This window comes from Mercenaria mercenaria, unplaced genomic scaffold (genome assembly GCF_021730395.1).
Source record: "Mercenaria mercenaria strain notata unplaced genomic scaffold, MADL_Memer_1 contig_4340, whole genome shotgun sequence".
Classification (NCBI taxonomy): Eukaryota; Metazoa; Mollusca; class Bivalvia; order Venerida; family Veneridae; genus Mercenaria; species Mercenaria mercenaria.
Genome location: NW_026462560.1, coordinates 2,195 through 20,138, shown reverse-complemented (window position 1 = coordinate 20,138; position 17,944 = coordinate 2,195). Strand labels below are relative to the sequence as shown.

Sequence of the window (17,944 nt, the reverse complement as noted above, 5' to 3'; positions counted from 1 at the left end):
CTTGGTCTGCGCTGCTCGCAGGGGCAGAAGCACATGCCGTGAGCAGACAAAAGGTTAATCTGATTGTCGTATATTGTCCTCCTAGTATTTGTCTAGACGTGTGTCAGAACTTCTGATATTAACTTGTACAAACTGCACTACCAGAGCAAGCGAAAGTATCGCAATTCACTATAAAGGTCTGCATCGAAACCGCATGTCCACCAGTCACACTGGATGATTACATACACCTCTTAGATGAATTTTTGATCGGATGTATGTAACCCTTTAAAATTTATATTTTCTATGTAAAACTGGAATCTAAATGGCGTCATTTTAAAATCTAAATGAAGTAACTTCTATGTAATAGCCCTCTCGTTATAATCAAAATACATGAATTTGTATTGGCTCCGGCTTTTTATTATTATTTATCTATTTTTTTTTTATATTTGGTACTGTCCCTGTTTTCATATAATAAGCTCAGTTGAGCTTGATATCATTTGGTCTATCTGTTTCTTTTGATTTACAGAGTGTACCTCTATAGCGTTTTCCAATTTTTCATTGTTGAACAATGAGTTACCGATTACCACCTAAATCAAGATTTTGGTAATATTATCTTATAATCTTAATTATTATGAATACAGTAGAAAGTATTTTTGATCGCATTTTCTATAAAGAAACAACTGCCTTGGTGCTATCAAAATAAAGTGATAAGAATTTTGCTATGGTATGATTTATTTTCATCATATAAAATCTCCGTTTATTAGCCATTTGTATGAACAATTCTTCTTGCATATTTTCAGACTGATGCCTTTTGGGCACGGCATACGTCAGTGCCCAGGAGAGATGTTCGCCAAAACTCGCTACTTCCTTTTCATAAGTAACTTATTACAACGTTGGTTTTTCGAGTTTCAAGTCCCATGTGACCCAAGGCTGTTTGAAAACTTTGATATCAGTGTCGTTATAAGGCTTAAACCGTTCTTCTGCTGTGCCGGATGTAGACCGGTACTTAGATATGTTTCAGTACTCCAGTGACAACCAGTTTAGATTACGAGTAATTTTGTGATCATTTCAACTAAACACATTGTAATGCCAGTTTCACTGGAAAAGAAAACAGTTTCATGTCAGCATCAAAACTGAGATCATGCCAGCTGACCCAACAACAGAAATATTCAGCTGTGACTCTGGGGTCGTTTTCAACGTTTTCTGCATTAAGTGTTCCGGTTCCTGAATTTGGGTCAAAAACCGCTGTTTTCTACGTACAAGGGCGTTCAATATGTAATATTACTCTGTATGTAGTTCCGTAGGGAGACGCTCAAAATTCCCTCAGTCAAAACCCCCTTGGCTGAAAAATGACATGGTGTCAAAACCCCCTCAGCAGAATAAGAAGGTGTTCATAATCCCCTCAATGGGTAGTCAAAACCCCCTTGGCAAAAATGATGGGGTGATCAAAATCCCCTTGGCAAAATGACGGGGCAGTCAAAATCCCCCCAATATGATAATAATCCCCTTTACTCAATCATCAAATTTCTCTTTGATCTTTGTCATTTTGACGACAGCAATTGTGTTGAGTAGGGGACTATTAGGAAAAAGCAGTTACATTGAGTAGGAAAAAAAGAGAAGCTTTTCACAATAAAGTAGACCTTTCTTTTATAAAATTTTATGACCCAGGTGAGGGGTGTCAGAAGCATAACTTTTATAAAGAAAAAATTAAAAGACAAATATATATGTCTATATCATTTTAATTCAACCCATCCTTTTGTTATTTTTTTTTTATAGAGCTTGGCAAAATATAATAGCTTTTTCATGATGAAATTACATTATATTTCCTCCATTTTATATCTAAGCAAATTGTTATTAAATCTCTTAATATATTAAACATTGTTTAAAGCTAAATAAATTATTGTATCATATTGTAAATATAACTATCATTTGTAATTATTTTAATAGAATAAGCACAAACCATTATATTCTTCTCTAATTAATTAAGGCGTAACAAATAGTGACTGTTGTAAGGTAAATAACATATAATATTTCAATTTTTCTTTTCTTCTAGCACATTCTAGCACATACTTTTGCTAATTGCACAAACTGAAATCATTTATTTTTTATGTTCATTTTTTTTTCTTATCACCTATCCAAGAACACTTAAAGGGAATTCCGATAGTTTTTTATGCGCATCTTTCTGCGCAGCCGACACTTTCTATGGAAAACTGAACTGTAGTCAACATTTGTTGAAACATGTTACAGACAGTCTTAAATATGAGGAATCTTGAATGAAATAACATTTTTGATAAGTTTTATCAGTAATCAAATGTTGATACTGGTTTATGTTGTATTGACAAGTATCATGCCTGACAGGTATCTTGCTATTTTTGTGGTTGTGTTTTCACATCGCATTTTGGTACAAAGACAGTGTTGTTCATATAATGTAAGATAATTGACTTAGTACTGATAAGACAATATCACCTTTCAGATTATTTAGTATTCAGTTATAGAAAGAATTAAGAATTTTTAAAACTTTTTTTTTAACTTCTAGCAGACATACATGTAATCAATCTGGCCAGGTTCGCGCCATTTTCCGTCCGAACAGGTGTTGTATTCTAGCGATCTTAACATAAAATTTAGCCTGGTGACCCATACATTTTAAGCCATTTTTATGCTCACGATACAATTATCTATACACAAGAAAAACAGGGAAAAATTCTATGAAAGAATTTTTTCAAAATTTAAAAATATATTCTTCACTATGGGTATTTTTCACTGAAAAAAGTTCACAAAAGTAAATATGAAACAATATTTTTTTTTCATTTGTACCCATTATTGTAAGGATAGAGTATTACAAATATGACTATGATATCAAATAAGTATATAATAAAATCTGTAAAAAGAAAAAAAACCTTATTGTGCTGTCTTAATGTATATTTTGGTTGGTATTTATAAAAAAGCAGAAAATTATGAAAATGTTGAAAAATCGCTAGCAGTTTCAGCAAGAGTGGGTGTGTTCAAAACAATTTTTCACAAAAACAAGCCTGGTGACCTATTGTTTTTATTTGTTCATTGTTTTCAGCACAAATTTTCCTATCATATTTGTGAATTAAAAAAATTTCTATGAAAGGAAAAAAACTATAGGAATTCTCTTTAAGAACTCCTCAATTTGATAGATTAATTAATTGGCTCTGACAAACCCATTATTTGTTTGTATTCTAAGCAAAACTTCCAACTAAACACTTGAAGACTGTAGATTATGTTTTTTATTGGTAAAAGGTTAGCTTATGAATTTTAAATATTGTTTTATTGACCTGAATGCCTACACAAATATCGGTTATTTCATTTTTACTTTTGTAAAAATCCCTAGCATTTGTATTCTTAAAATTTGGTTGAATTTTATTGTTGTTGCGTGTCTCAAAAAAAAACTGGTGTTTTGTGTAAGCAAAACGTAGAAAACATCTGAAAGAATACAATTATTCACAATTAAGTGTCACATCCAGTAAGTTTTCTGCTTTATTCTAGGTGACCAGGATCTTTGACAGGCATGTAGGGGCCTAATCGGAAATTTTGCTCAGTATATATATTTTCAATATCAATTTTTTCTTCATCAAGTTGAAAGTGCAATTATATCTTATTATTTTTTGAATTTTTAAACATATAAAATCAGAATGATAATACAATTTCAAGAATGAAATTTTTGTTCAGGGGATTTTGAAGACCATGCCATTTTTCAGCTGAGGGGGTTTTGACTGATGGGTTTTGATATACACTCTGTTCCGTAACCGCTTGTTATTTTCAGATGCGGTTTTCGGGGCACATTATAGAGCAATTTATTGGCAACACAATGTATAAATTATAAAAAAATGGTAGATTCTAAGTAAAAATATAATCATTTGAGTGAGGTGTATTCGGATATACTAGACAATTTTATGTCCAAAGTATTAAGATTGTAATAAGCAATTCCTTGATTCTACTATTCAACAACTAGAACTATAGTTCAATTTTCAGTTTAAACAGATAAAACAAATCATGATCTTCACAAAAACATATGAAAACTAAAATAAAAAAGTTTATAACAGTTTAAAATTGAGTGTGTATATTTTTACTCAAAAAATGAAAAGGTGAGTACAATAAGCCTCTGCAATTTTGTCAGGCGCGATAATCATCGCAATTCTTGTATTTTTTAAAGTTGATACTAGTATCTTAATTCTCGATTGCGAAACTAGTTCTTACAACTTTGATTAATCGCTCTCAACACCCATGCCAGATGGAATCAACCTCGAGTTTAGATTTTTTAGTTGTTTTGTGAAATTAAAAATGTAATAGATAGTTTAAAACAAACGCAAACGCATCACAAACTGCTTTTCCTCATAGAAAAATGATAGGATTTTGTGATTTGACAAGTTATTCTATTTTTCTGAGACTCTGGATGCCCAGGACAAACCTAAATTATAATAATGGTCCAGTGTACCTGAGTACACCTCACTAAAATGATTATATTTTTACTTTGAACCTGTCGATTTTTATAATTTATATTGCTTTGTGTTTCCAAAAAATTGCTCTATAATGTGCCAAAACCCGCATTTAAAAATAACCAGCGGTTACGGAACTACATACGGAGTAACATTACATATTGAATGCCCCTCGTATAGTAGAAATGTCCGGTTTTGGCTCTATATATTTAGTATAATGCAGTTCTTCTGTTCAAAGGCACATTTCAAATAAAAGAATTTGGTGTCGTTGGAAAGAACATGTGCCAAGCTTATATTTGACACCATTCTAATGTATTTCTACCAATCCCCAAGGAGAACGCGATTGAGGAGAGCTCCGAGTTGGTGATTACTATTGCTATTTCGTATATTCGATAAATTCCTGGTCATTTGGGATCACCCTAGTGTTGATTGCAAGCTTACTTTCTTGGTCCTGATTTAGGGTCAAAGTCTCTAAATTTACATACATATGTAAATAATTATGTACAAGAAATGTCCGTTGTTTTGTCCCTTTATTTAAACTGCTGCTCTTCCGCTCAAAGGTAAATTTCAAAAGTCTTAGTTTTGTTGGAAAGTACATGTTCCAAACTACAGTATGATTCCTTTCAAATGTATTTGTAGCAGTCATAAGCCCCAGGAGAACACCATAAGGGTAAAGAAATATACAAGCACGAATGAAATTTACCCAAAGAAAATTGACTACTGAAAAAGGGAGGGCCGTGGGTTGGGTCTTTCTAGTTTACACCTGTCACACTATGCAACCAGTGCAGCTTCTAGGATTGGAGGCCTGGGGGGGGGGGGGGGGGGGGGGGGGGGTTTGTATCCCACTAACATTACTAACAATCTTCCGGAGAAGTCGCCCATATGAGTTACCAGTGGCGAAAATTCTTTTGCGGATCCGCATACTAACACATTTGCTGCACAATTATATACACAACTGTTTACTTATACATGTATGTGAAAGATAACAGTACATTGTACAAACGACATCAAATGTTTGCATGAATACACGTTGCATACTGTAAACTGCATTCAGTATTTCCTTTTTTACTTATTTTATCATTCGTTTGCTCACCAACTGTTGTCACTTCAATTTAATATATTAGTCTAAGACCACCGCAGCTCAATATTTATTATATACCTATATAAATCCTTCCAAAAAATACGGCTTTTATGACACAAGAAAATATGAAGAAGCAGAAAATAATCCGTATTGTACCTTCTGTATTGCATGTTTCCGTACTACTTTAATTTGATTTGATTAACTTTGATTAATGACATGACCTAGTTCTACAAACAGCGCTGAGCCAAATTTTTAATCAGTTTATGTTATTATTCTGTTAAATGAATATTATTTGTTTGAAACTGTAATACACAATAAATTTTATTTATCATCAAATTTACATTTTGTTCTTCTACTTTGTATGAAAAAAATCTGCTAGAACCGTTGACGTATGAAAACGCATGCCAAAGTTATAAATCGAACGCTACATATGGCTAAAAGTAATCCTTAACACTTACCATGCTGAACACGATTGATTCTGCCTTTGCGACCAGTGTAGGCACATCCGTGCAGTCCGATCATGATATGCGCTGCTCGCCATTCAGTCAGTATCTTTTCGATAAGCACCCCTTTTAACAATGAATGGTACTGACCAAATTTGAAGATAGACAAGTTCATTGTAGAAATTTAGCAGGATAAGGATTAAAAATATGTAGGAGAAGCGATGATGTTATGATTCAAATTGTCAGCGGGTTTACGGTTGGCAACCAATGGCTTGAAACTTTCTTATGATCAAAAAGACGTTTCAATCTAAGTACATTGAAGACATTCACACCTATGATATTCAAATTGAAATTTAATTTTAAATTTCAAAAATGATCATAATTTTTACTTTTTCTAACATTTTTTTTTATAAAGATAAAGCTCCCAAACGATAAATGTTCTGAACGGGTGGTAATTTATGCTTGCAATATATTCCTGCGCTCGGTAAACAAACAACTCTATGTTCTATTTTGCGAATGTATATTTAATTATATCTTATTGGAAAACAACAAACAAAAAAGTAGAAAGTATATAATAATAGGGTAATTATAACAGTAGCTCGATCTGGGATGTTGTTCCGTGCCTTGTGAGATCCGGCCTGGCAAAATCCATTTGAGTTGAATACAACATCCCAAAGGAAGCTACTGTTTTTTTGGTTTTTTTTTTTTTTTTTTTTTTTTTTTTTTTTTTTTTGTTGTTGGATTTAACGTCTCACCGACACATGACAGGTCATATGGCGACTTTCCAGCTTGAATGGTGGAGGAAGACCCCAGGTGCCCCTCCGTGCATTATTTCATCACGAGCGGGCACCTGGGTAGAACCACCGACCTTCCGTTAGCCAGCTGGATGGCTTCCTCACATGAAGAATTCAACGCCCCGAGTGAGGCTCGAACCCACATCGATGAGGGTCAAGTGATTTGAAGTCAGCGACCTTAACCAACCGGCAACGGAGGCGCCGGAAGCTACTATTATGAAAACAAAAGGTATTTCACACCTATATATTTTCAACCAGTTGGAAGCTTTTCTTTTTATCACCTGACAATATACAATATTGTACTGTGTAATTTAAAATGCATTCACATTTTCTAAAGGATATATAGCAACATCCAAAATCAATAGTCCACGAACTCTTTAGTAAAACAACTCCTTTTTTCATAGTGGACACTGGACAGGGCAACTCCTCCGATTCTTTATAAACACGGTGCATATCCATACCGGCGGACTCTTTGTGAAATCTGCTATATCGGCGGTTTCTTTGCGTCTGCACCGTCTATTCTTTGCTATAAACAATGTCCAGGTCGGTAGAGGAGGGGAAAAATCGAGCTACCATCCATGATAATAGGTATGCTGCTCAAAAATAAGTAGAGCACGGAACATTAGAATGTATTTACTAGTATGTATTGTAGTGTTTACGTTTTAATTATCAGCTATTTTGCTTGCAAACTCGATGAAATTAGTTGATGGTGTACTGACACGGAACACTAGCCCGACCTTTTCCATTGTCTTTAACGAGATTTTTTATTTGATATCATACATATCAAGCGCACTAATTCTATTCATATTTCAATATTCTTCCAGAGAATATTTTCAAATAGGCCGGAATGTAAATGGAATTATTCAAACCCCTTACTTTCGGTTTGTCGGGGCACCGGCGGCCTCTCTGCGTCCCAATTTATGATGCATAGGCAGGCTCTCTGCATTACGCACAGGCAGGCTCTTTGCTTATGACTATTTGGACACATTATAGCTTAATTAAATTGGTGTGTAGATTTGACTTTTCATAACTATCAACCTTCACGCCTTACATGTATTTCAAAACGTCAAAAACCACGCTGAAAATGAGCTTAATCTAAGTTAGGCCGTTTTCAGAAATTTGCGTAATTTGTAGGTTACTCTTTCAGGTTTCAAGAATGCTGAACGTGCAACGCACCTCAGTAATACGTCTGCTGCGTAGATACAGAACGAAAGGCTCGATTTGAAATCAGATAGATTGTACTGGAATAATCTCCAGTTATTTGTAAAAAAAAATGTTTAAAAAAGATATTACAAATTAAAACAGTTTGAAATTATATCCTTATTAGTCGAAATTTGCATTTTCAATATCTTTTATATAAATGATGTTAGCATTGGCGAGTCGTGATGTTGATGCCGTATGCTGATCTGTAACGACCGAAATAGTTAATATCGCATCAAGTTAACAATGATTATGAACCAACATGTTACTTTTCAAAATGTATGTTGCTTATTGCTGTGTAGTAACACGGCACCAAAATATGTGCACCTTTTGTAATTAGGCCTTCTTTGGACGCAAGCCGTTAGCATACTGAAAATCTGTTGGTAAAGCAATATTTTTATTTATTCTAACACGAAACATCCATACATATTTCCGTTAATACTTTCACGTCGACATATTACAGGCGCCTGGAAATAGTACTACTGCTGTAATATTTTATCTACTATTTCAAACGAAAGACGTGTTACACTTAATTAAGACACAATGTATATTCTATTTTGTTTCTTGAAGCTTTGCTATTAGTATATATTGTTTTGTCAGAAGAGAAACATGACTGATATGTCCGGAAGTTAATCCATTAGAGTCTCGCTTGAACTCTTTGAAAGTTAATAAATTAATCATAATGCTTTCCTAATATACACAGAAACAATCTATTTGTATATGTCGAAATCAGTTACTTAAATAATTCATCTTCTTCAAAACATTGCCGAAATACATGTATAAGTATTCGAGACGTTTCTAATTTGTTGTTTTAAAGACACATCTGACAGTTCACCAAACAAATACTATTATAGCTTGAACTCTGACACAAAATGTTGAAGTAATTAGGCCACGTATTTATTGGCTGTTCAGTTCGCCGTACAAATACTATTATGACTTGAAACTCTGACACAGAATATTGAAGTAATTAGGCCAAGTATTTTTTGGTTGTTCAGTTCACCAGAAAAATACTACTATAGCTTGAAACTCTGACACAGAATGTTGAAGTAATTAGGCCAAGTATTTATTGGCTGTTCAGTTCACCAGACTACTATATGTTGAAACTCAGACATAGAATGTTGAAGTAATTAGGTCAAGTATTATATAAGCTGTTGAAATCACTGGATAATATTTACTTGCAGATATGACATGTCCTCGAAACTGGATTCAGCACGGATTCTGCTGTTATTTCTTCAGTTCTGATAAAAAAAAAATCATGGACAAATGTTTTGGTATGTTAAAAATTGAAGAAACAAGAAATATTCTCCTGATGATCTATGTTATTAGTTAATAAAATCTGTAAAATGATCGGCTGGGATTTTAAGTCGTAAATTTATGCAATACCAAAAAGGCATTTTTTTTCAATATGTTTTACATAAATTTGTCGCAGAGCTAGAAAACAGTTGTGACAGTTGACAGTGCAATGATTTCCTTGTGTAGTAAAGAGACATCTACCACTGCAAGTATTGTAGCAGAGATTTGTGAAATTGCTGCCATTAGCCTTGTTTCGTGTAGTTGTAAAGCCATTTGACTTTCAGTAGTAGTGATTGAAGTACCTTTAGAGACAGTAATCTCTGTGGAGAGGTTTATTCATATAGCTCAACAGTGAGTAATAGTAGCTGCAGAGGACTGAAAAATTAAATGTTGTTAAACCCTAAATTTATTTCAAAAATGTTTACAGGAGACGTGTAGAGAAAAGGGCGGAGATTTTGTCGAGGTTAATGACGTCATAGAACACGACTTCTTGATGTCAAAGGCCCCGCCTGTAGAGTACTGTGGATGTAAGCATGAAGATTTCTATGACTAATAATAATTGTTTTAAACATTGAACTCGCACTCGAATATAATATACCTTATTTAACAGTAAAATACCCCGTATGAGTTGCAGAACAAATCATTTAAGTTAGATTGCCTTACTGACTGAGTGCCGAACTTGAGACCATTAAAATACATGTAGCGTTGTGCTCAGTATTGTGAGATATTGTTGTTAGACACGTTTCTATACTGATTACGCTCATGTCGTGCTAAGTTTACTATAACTGACACAATATCGGCTCAAGATGCTTGTCAATATTAAATTTACCGGCATATTTATTCATAAACATAATTTTACATTTGGATTACCTTCTATGGGCTGAGATTCTAGCTGTGTTTAAGACCAAGAGATCTACTCGTCCTGCATTATGTGGATTGATTCTTTAATCCGGTCTACAAGTGCTTGTTTCATTACTGATATTAATTTAAAAGAAGGCAAAAATTCTTTTATTTCAGTGCTACAGGGTATTGGATCGGTCTGACAGACAAGGAAAGAAATGACACACATGTCTGGATTTCATCTGGACAGATTCCTACTTTTACCTTGTGGGGTCCTGGCCAGCCAACCCATGTTTATGGAATATATGACGAAGATTGTACGTATTATTTTATGGGCATATGGAACGATTTAGGGTGTGAAAATAACTGCGCTACATCTGCGAACGTACACTTCAAGGTGTGTACTAAAATACGTTTACTTGATACATTATTGTTTAAGGTTTATGTGTTTTTAGCGAAGGCCACATCTTAGCCACCCATTATCACTCCCGTAAAGGAATGTGTTGTATATTCTGGAATAAAACTGCTGTTATTATTGTTTCATGTTGCATTTCAACAGGACAGTAAAGCTGTGTTAACAAGGAAGAACCCCTTTTTATATGAAATGCCGTTGAAACATACAAAACAAAGCATAAATCGTGCGTATTATATTTTTTCAGTTGTTGTGTAGTTTTGCAGAAAAACGACAGAAGAAGAATAAAGAATGTATCAGTCAAATCAATATATAAACTGCGCTTGGACCGTTATATTCAATTCTGCTTGCTGTTTTACTGTAGCTTAAATTAAATTTTATTGTTAATTTTCTTATAAAAAGAAACAGACACAAGACAATGCGTTGAAGTTTCTGTTATTAACCCTGTTTTCATCCAGTGTTTGGTTATTACATAATATATCACCTTACCTTACATATAGATCAGTATCTAAGCTCACATATAGACCAACCTGTTACCTTATGTATTGATCAGTCTATTAACTCATATATAGATCAGCCTATTACCTTATATATAGATCAGTCTATTAGCTCACATTTAGTTTAGCCTATTACCTTACATATAGATCAGTATTTTAGCTGACATATAGACCAGACTATTACCTTATATATAGATCAGTCTGTTAGCACACATATAGATAATCGTATTACCTTATATATAAATCAGTCTATTAGCTCACATATAGATCTGTTACTAGCTTGGTAGGAAGAGTACGATGTGTCGCGGATACTATTCTGCAGGTGACGATTTGACCGCAGAGACTTGACCCTGCACATCTGATTGATGTTGAGAAGTGCTTTTAGCTTGTGGAGAACAATTCAGATTTGTTAAACCGTGTGACAGGCCGCTGCTGCTGAACTGAAATGCTGTTCAAAATTGAATTATAACAACATCATACATTATTAACAGCAATAAATGAGCAGAAAGTGATGCTAAAGTATGCACTAATACAACAGTACAGAACTCGATCGTGTTATATATAATTATGCTGCATTGCTTCTTCAAAGCATACAAGAACAATTGTAATGTCGCATATGTTATATGTTGTAATGACCGTATGTATGTATGTATGTATGTATGTATGTATGTATGAATATGTCTGTCTATCTGTCCGCACGTACGTATGTATGTTTTTTGTGTGTATACATACCAAAAATAATTTAACTTCTGATGTTTGTTTTATTACCGATATGACAATTTTTGAAAATCTTTTTAAAGATAATGTGTATTAAAATTATGTGTTATTACGGGAAGAGGAGTGCAATTTATTAGAAAAAATGAAGGAAGCGTTTCTTTCTCTGCTTATTTAATATTTGATATATTTTATGAATATACAAGAAAGATCTTTTTTATTAGAATTATTTATTTGAAAACAATTGATATGAACGTTTAAGATGATTATCTTTTATTAAAACTGAAACAGATCAAAACAGATTACCAAATATCGTAAGATCTAAAATGACAATTTATATATTGTTTTCAGAAAGTATAGACAAAAGGGTAGACCGAGTAGTCAATCCAGTCACAAATACAAAGGATATTTTTATAAACTGAGAAAAGAGAAAAGTACGTAGATTCTAGACATTGGAAATAAGTTCATTAACAATCAAACCCTCTGAACTATACATGAATGAACGGTCAGTTATTTGAGAGAGAGTTTTAAGAATTGTTACATGCTTACATATATATCTGTGTACGTACATGCGTACATGTGATTGCATGAAAATAGCAACCCCAAAACCTAATCTTTATCTTTGATTTGTATGGGGACATGTAATTTCAGAAAATAAAGGGGTTATGTAATTTATTTACTACATGTGTAATTTTTTTACAACGTAATGTAATTTATTTACCTCGTGATGTAATTAGTATTAGATTTCTCTTACCATGTTTTCGAAAATTGTAATGGGTCTATATAAAAGAAATGCATACCATCCTGTTTCTAACAAAATTTAGAACAGGATACATAATTCTTTCTTTTATGACTTTTTCAGGTAAGATTTTTTTCTATAAATATTTGCAATTTATTAAAGATTAGGTTTTAGGCGAAAATTCTGTTTTCATTTTTCTTAAAAAAAGTGTTTGAATGAAATCAAATAAGTAACTTTTAAGGTTATAGAAACATTCATTTTAACTTTTAGCTAAAGAAAAAAAAATCATTTGACTTGGGTAGCATTTAAATTCAATGATGATTAAGCATTAAATGTGGTAAATGTTGTATTATAATGATTTATTATGACGAAATAATATGAAATTTTGAACTTGACATCTATTCGTTTCTTTAACGGTTTTTGTTTCAGAATTAAAACATCGAAAAGAGTGTCTTTTTTATTCTTCTTTTCAAGCTCACTTTCCCCCCTTTAGATATTAATTACAACTTTAGGACCTTATCATGGCCGCAATCGGGAGAGCTTATTTCAGGCGTTCAAAAATGAATTCAGTAGTAAGTCATTATTACATTATTTGGATTTCAACAAAAGATTTTATACAAGTTGTTGTTGATACATCTTTAAATGGTACAGGTGATATATTATTTAACAAATATAATAGGTAAGGGTAGATTTCTCGGAAGTACAAAACACTAAAACACAGCCTCAGAGCCACGCATTTGCAAAGTACCCACAACAAAAAGAAGCTGTAATGAAAAAATATTACAGACGGGTTGCTTAAAAAATCTAACAAGTACATTTTTAAAAATGTATGCGAAATATAGATAGTGGGGGTGGGGGGGGGGGGTAGTAAGGCGTAGAAAGGGGGTGGGGGGAGGAGGTTGAAGGGGAAAGTAGAACAAGAATGAATAATAATCACAGTTACACTACAGCGTAAACCGCAGTAGCGCAGACATTCATGTACCAAAGATAAAGACACAATCACACCCAACTAACTAACATAGAAAAACAGACAAGTAAGATACAAAAACACTGTAGGGCACCGTTTTAGACACACAAGCACACAAACGCATACCTATAAGCAGGAAAAAACAATTGTGTACCGCCTTAGGATTCCGGCAGCCAAAATAAATGGGGACACCACGAAAACTAACTCATAGTTAAGGGGGAGGGGACGCCCCCAAAAAAACTGGGGAGCGCAAATGCAAGGGGAAACGAGGGGGCGATAGGGGAGTGAGGAGAAGAAGGGAAAAAACGCTTTCAACAAAGAAGACAACATACGCAACAGACAAAAATATGACGCCAGAAAATTACGAGTTATTCTTTATTTATTTATTTTGTTGGGTTTAACGTCGCACCGACAACGAGTTATTCAGTACGACGGGATGAATGTAAAGTATTCTGAGAAAATTTTTATTTTGTGTCTTAGTAGTGCAATATAGACGATATATAATGTGAATATCTTGTTCCTGACTTGTCTCTCGGTTCGTCATAATAACAGCTAGTAGAATTTTGATATATGTTGGGCTCGCAAGGTGTGTGGATATATAATTTTTATGAAAGAAAATAAGTGTATGCATATTGGTATCCTACGGCTAGAATAACAATTCCAGAGAAAAACAGTATGATAGATACATAGGTAAAGATTTGCACAGGATGAGTGAGTGAGTGAGTGAGTGAGGTTTTACGGCGAACCGACACAAAAAGGTCATATATTGCACACGATGACAAATGTTTGTAAGCCTAAGGCGAGGTATATGTATGCTATGTGTATTTCTCCCTGTATCAATCTGACTAAAGTACTTGATCTTCTAAACGAAGATCTGAGAATGACCCATTCACATTCGTCTTCTATATATTTTGGATTTCCGGTATTGCTATTTTTATTTTCGCAAATCTATTTTTATTTGAACTAATCAGACGACTTGTTTCAACAAGTCAAATAGCGTCGAATGTCAAAGTGTGAGAAAAATGTGCAGTCAGTCCGGGGCTCGAACACGGGACCCCTCGCTTACAGGGTGAGTGCCCTACCGACTGAGCTAACCGGCCGTCTGACACCTTCCGTGACCAAGTCCTTACCATGACGCATGATTTCTCTCAAAACACGAGGGCGTAGTCGCGATGTGGTCGTCATAAGAATTGTAAATATGAAAAACCCAGGCTAAATATGGATTTTTTAAACTTCTACTTTCTTTCACATGCAAAATGTTGCAAGTAAGGATTCGATTGGCTAGCGGAAGGGTCGTCAGAACGAGGCTATCAATAGCACGTCTTCAGATCCAATGTGCATAGCGTTAATTGGAGATGTACTTTAATCAGATTGTCCCTGTATAGTCTGATTTCGAGTACTGAGTCGTGAATTTACCTCATGCTTATTGTGGAGGAAACATGCCGATCGTAACCCAAAGGTCAAAATATACAATATATAGATAAACATTTGTAAATGCTATTTGACACAGATACTGTCTAAAATGGCATTAATTAAACATTACAGTTTGAACTCATTGAATTAGGTTTTCACGTAATCAGGTATGGTATGATACATGTACACGTGCGCAGGTATGGTTTGATACCTGTGTACGGGCGCAAGTATTGTATTAAAAAAACGCGATAACTGTGGCCTTTATTTACTAATACCGGATTAACCCATAACAATGAAATAGGGAATCAGCTCTACACATTCTATTACAAGTATGGTATTTCGCAAAACCAATGTAAGTAGCAGCGTGGTCTAGTGGTTAGCATGTCTGATTTGTAAGCTGACGGTGCTGGTTCGAATACAGTACGAGCTATTTTTTCCAGCATGTTTTTACCTGAAGAACGAATACAGGTAAAGTTATTTGTATCATGATTTTCACTATACTGAGTACTTATTTTCTCTGGATCTAATATTAGAATAGATATTGAACATACAAAACTCTTGCGAGGAAAATGAAAACAATGTTTAACCGATCGTTAAAAAAGAAACATTATGAATAAGTAAAAGTAATTAAAAAAGAAAGGCCCGAACCTACACCATACAAACATGAAAAAGAATAGAGGTCCGACACACTGTCCACTAGACTACAAATCTGTTAACGAATAACGCATCGTATTTAGAGTTAAAAATATTACAATATACTTTAACACCACTAATCGGATAATATACCTGCTTTACCTGTTTTTCAACCAAAGATAAATGCCGTATCCCGAATTTGGGTTAAATAGTTCTTAGAATCGGTGCAAACTGTATGTGCCTAGCTACAACATGATACCTTTCTATCACATTTCTGCCAAATACAATGCCCAGGACGAAAACAACCAGCAATTAAATATCAAGGAGAAAATTATGCTGATAAGTGTAGGTATTGTCACAGAAACGCTGGAGCCATGAGTGTGCACCAAATATAGAACTTTAAATGAAAGGAAGGCTCAACTGAAAGACAGTTGTTTTAAATATCTGAAGACAGGTCATCAATCTAGAGAATGTAAAAGAACTAAGGTATGTACACATTGTGGAGACATAAACGCACATCATCGCAGTTTATGTCCCAATAAGATCAAACAAAACGAAACCATGTCGCATTTAGCAAATGAAACAACTGAAAACAGTGAAAAATATGAACGTGAAGAAAATGTGTTGGTTTCCTCAAATGAAATGGTCTTAATACGGACGGCCGTAGCGGACATCGTGAATCCAGAAATATCAGAAAACCAGTCGGTGAGACTCATGTTGGAATCTCTGGTTCTCACAGAACGTACATAACCTAGAAACTGGCGAACGAATTACATCTCAAGCAAACTGAGGAACAAGAAATAAAGTTAGTTACATTTGGCAGCAACACATCTCAAACGATTAAAACAAAGTATGTAAATGTTGATGTAATACTGAGGAATGGTGACCATATGTCAGTCAACACACAAAACCTGATTTGCAGGATTTCTGGAATGTGGAATCAATAGGTATCCTAAAAAAACAAAGTAATTCTTACGATGAAATGGCAATAAAAATGTTTCAATATATTATACAGTTTGAAATGAACTGGTGGATTGGTGAATGTCCAGATTTACCTGCAAATAGAGAACTGGCTATCGGACGACATAGAAGCTGTGTTGCTAAAATGAAAACCAAAACAAAGCTGTTACAGACATATGACAGAGTGATCAAAGATCAATTGAGTAAAGGTGTAATTGAGGAAGTAAAGCACCAACAAGACTATGGGTTGATACATTATTTGCCTCATCATGCTGCCATTACAACACAGAAAACAACAACAAAGTTGAGAATCGTATACAACGCGTCAGCCAAAACAAGAAACAAGCAGTGTTTAAACTAGTATTTGTATATGGGTCCAGTCATGCTCCAGGATCTTTGTCAGGATCTTTGTGGTATGTTGATGAGATTTCGAACGCAACCCATAGCAATTGTCGCCGATATAGAAAAAGCGTTCCCCCAAATAGGATTACAGGTAGATCAACGCGACGCTACTCTATTCGTTTGGCTCAAAGACTGTGATCATCCCACATTAAACGAACAGAATATTCAGGAATACAAATTTTGTAGGGTACCTTTTGGAGTAGTCAGTAGTCCGTTTTTACTTGGTGCAACTGTAGATTTTCACCTGAAAATTTACAATGATGAAGTAGCAGAGAAGCTAAGAAATAACACATATGTAGATAATGTTGCTGGAGCGGAAAATGCCAGTCAAGCAATGCATATATGCACAAAGGCCAAATCTATGTTCACAGAAGTCTCTGTGAAAGTGCCTGGACACTCTTGGGATGTCAAAAAGGATACGATGTCTTTAAAACTCCAAAATTCGTTGTAGACTCACGTGACGTTACTTAACGCAATGTGCTGAAAGGTATTGCTTTGATTTTTGACCCACTAGGTCTTCTCTCCCCGGTGCTATTACCCGGCAAAGTATTATTACAATCATTGTGGCAGAAACAACTTGACTGGGATGACAAGATAAGTAAACAAGATCAGCCTGAATGGAATATGATTGCGTTAAACATAAACAAAATAGATACCTTCTCTATTCCTAGATGCCTACATAAACAACACGAAGAGCAAGTGAAATATAAGTTGTTATGCTTCAGTGATGGCTCAGAAAAGGAATATTCAGCTGTTGTATGTCAATAGAACAAAAATCATCAGTGGACATCGTGTTTTCTAAAACACTACTTGCACCGGTTAAGAAGTTATCAATACCAAAATTGGAGCTTTTAGCTGTCTTGATAGAAGTTAGGTGTTTGCACTTAGTGAAAAAAAACAAAAACAGATGGCTGTGCCTATGACACAGTTGTACTCCAGTCCCTAGGGGTGTTTCGTGTGCAATAAAGGTCCAGAGCTAATTTATACATAAATGTGTAGAGGAATATCTCAACTTTCAGAAAATCTTGGGTGCATTTGTCGCATCATGGTACGTTTTAAGAAATCCAAGATGGCCGCCAAGTTGGCCGCCAAAATTTGAGAAATACACTAATTTTCA

The 17,944-nt window shown here is 34.4% G+C and overlaps 1 protein-coding gene across 1 annotated transcript; it reads left to right on the top strand.

The window, feature by feature from the left end:
• Positions 1–16,795: 16,795 nt before the first annotated feature.
• LOC128553803 (uncharacterized) lies at positions 16,796–17,278 on the top strand. Its single transcript, XM_053534986.1, has one exon. The coding sequence runs from the start codon at positions 16,796–16,798 to the stop codon at positions 17,276–17,278; it is 483 nt and encodes a 160-aa protein (XP_053390961.1).
• Positions 17,279–17,944: the final 666 nt, after the last annotated feature.

What these genes read in the sequence shown, in the direction of transcription:
- LOC128553803 (XM_053534986.1), top strand. Translation starts at nt 16,796, where the DNA reads ATGGGTCCAGTCATGCTCCAGGATCTTTGTCAGGATCTTTGTGGTATG.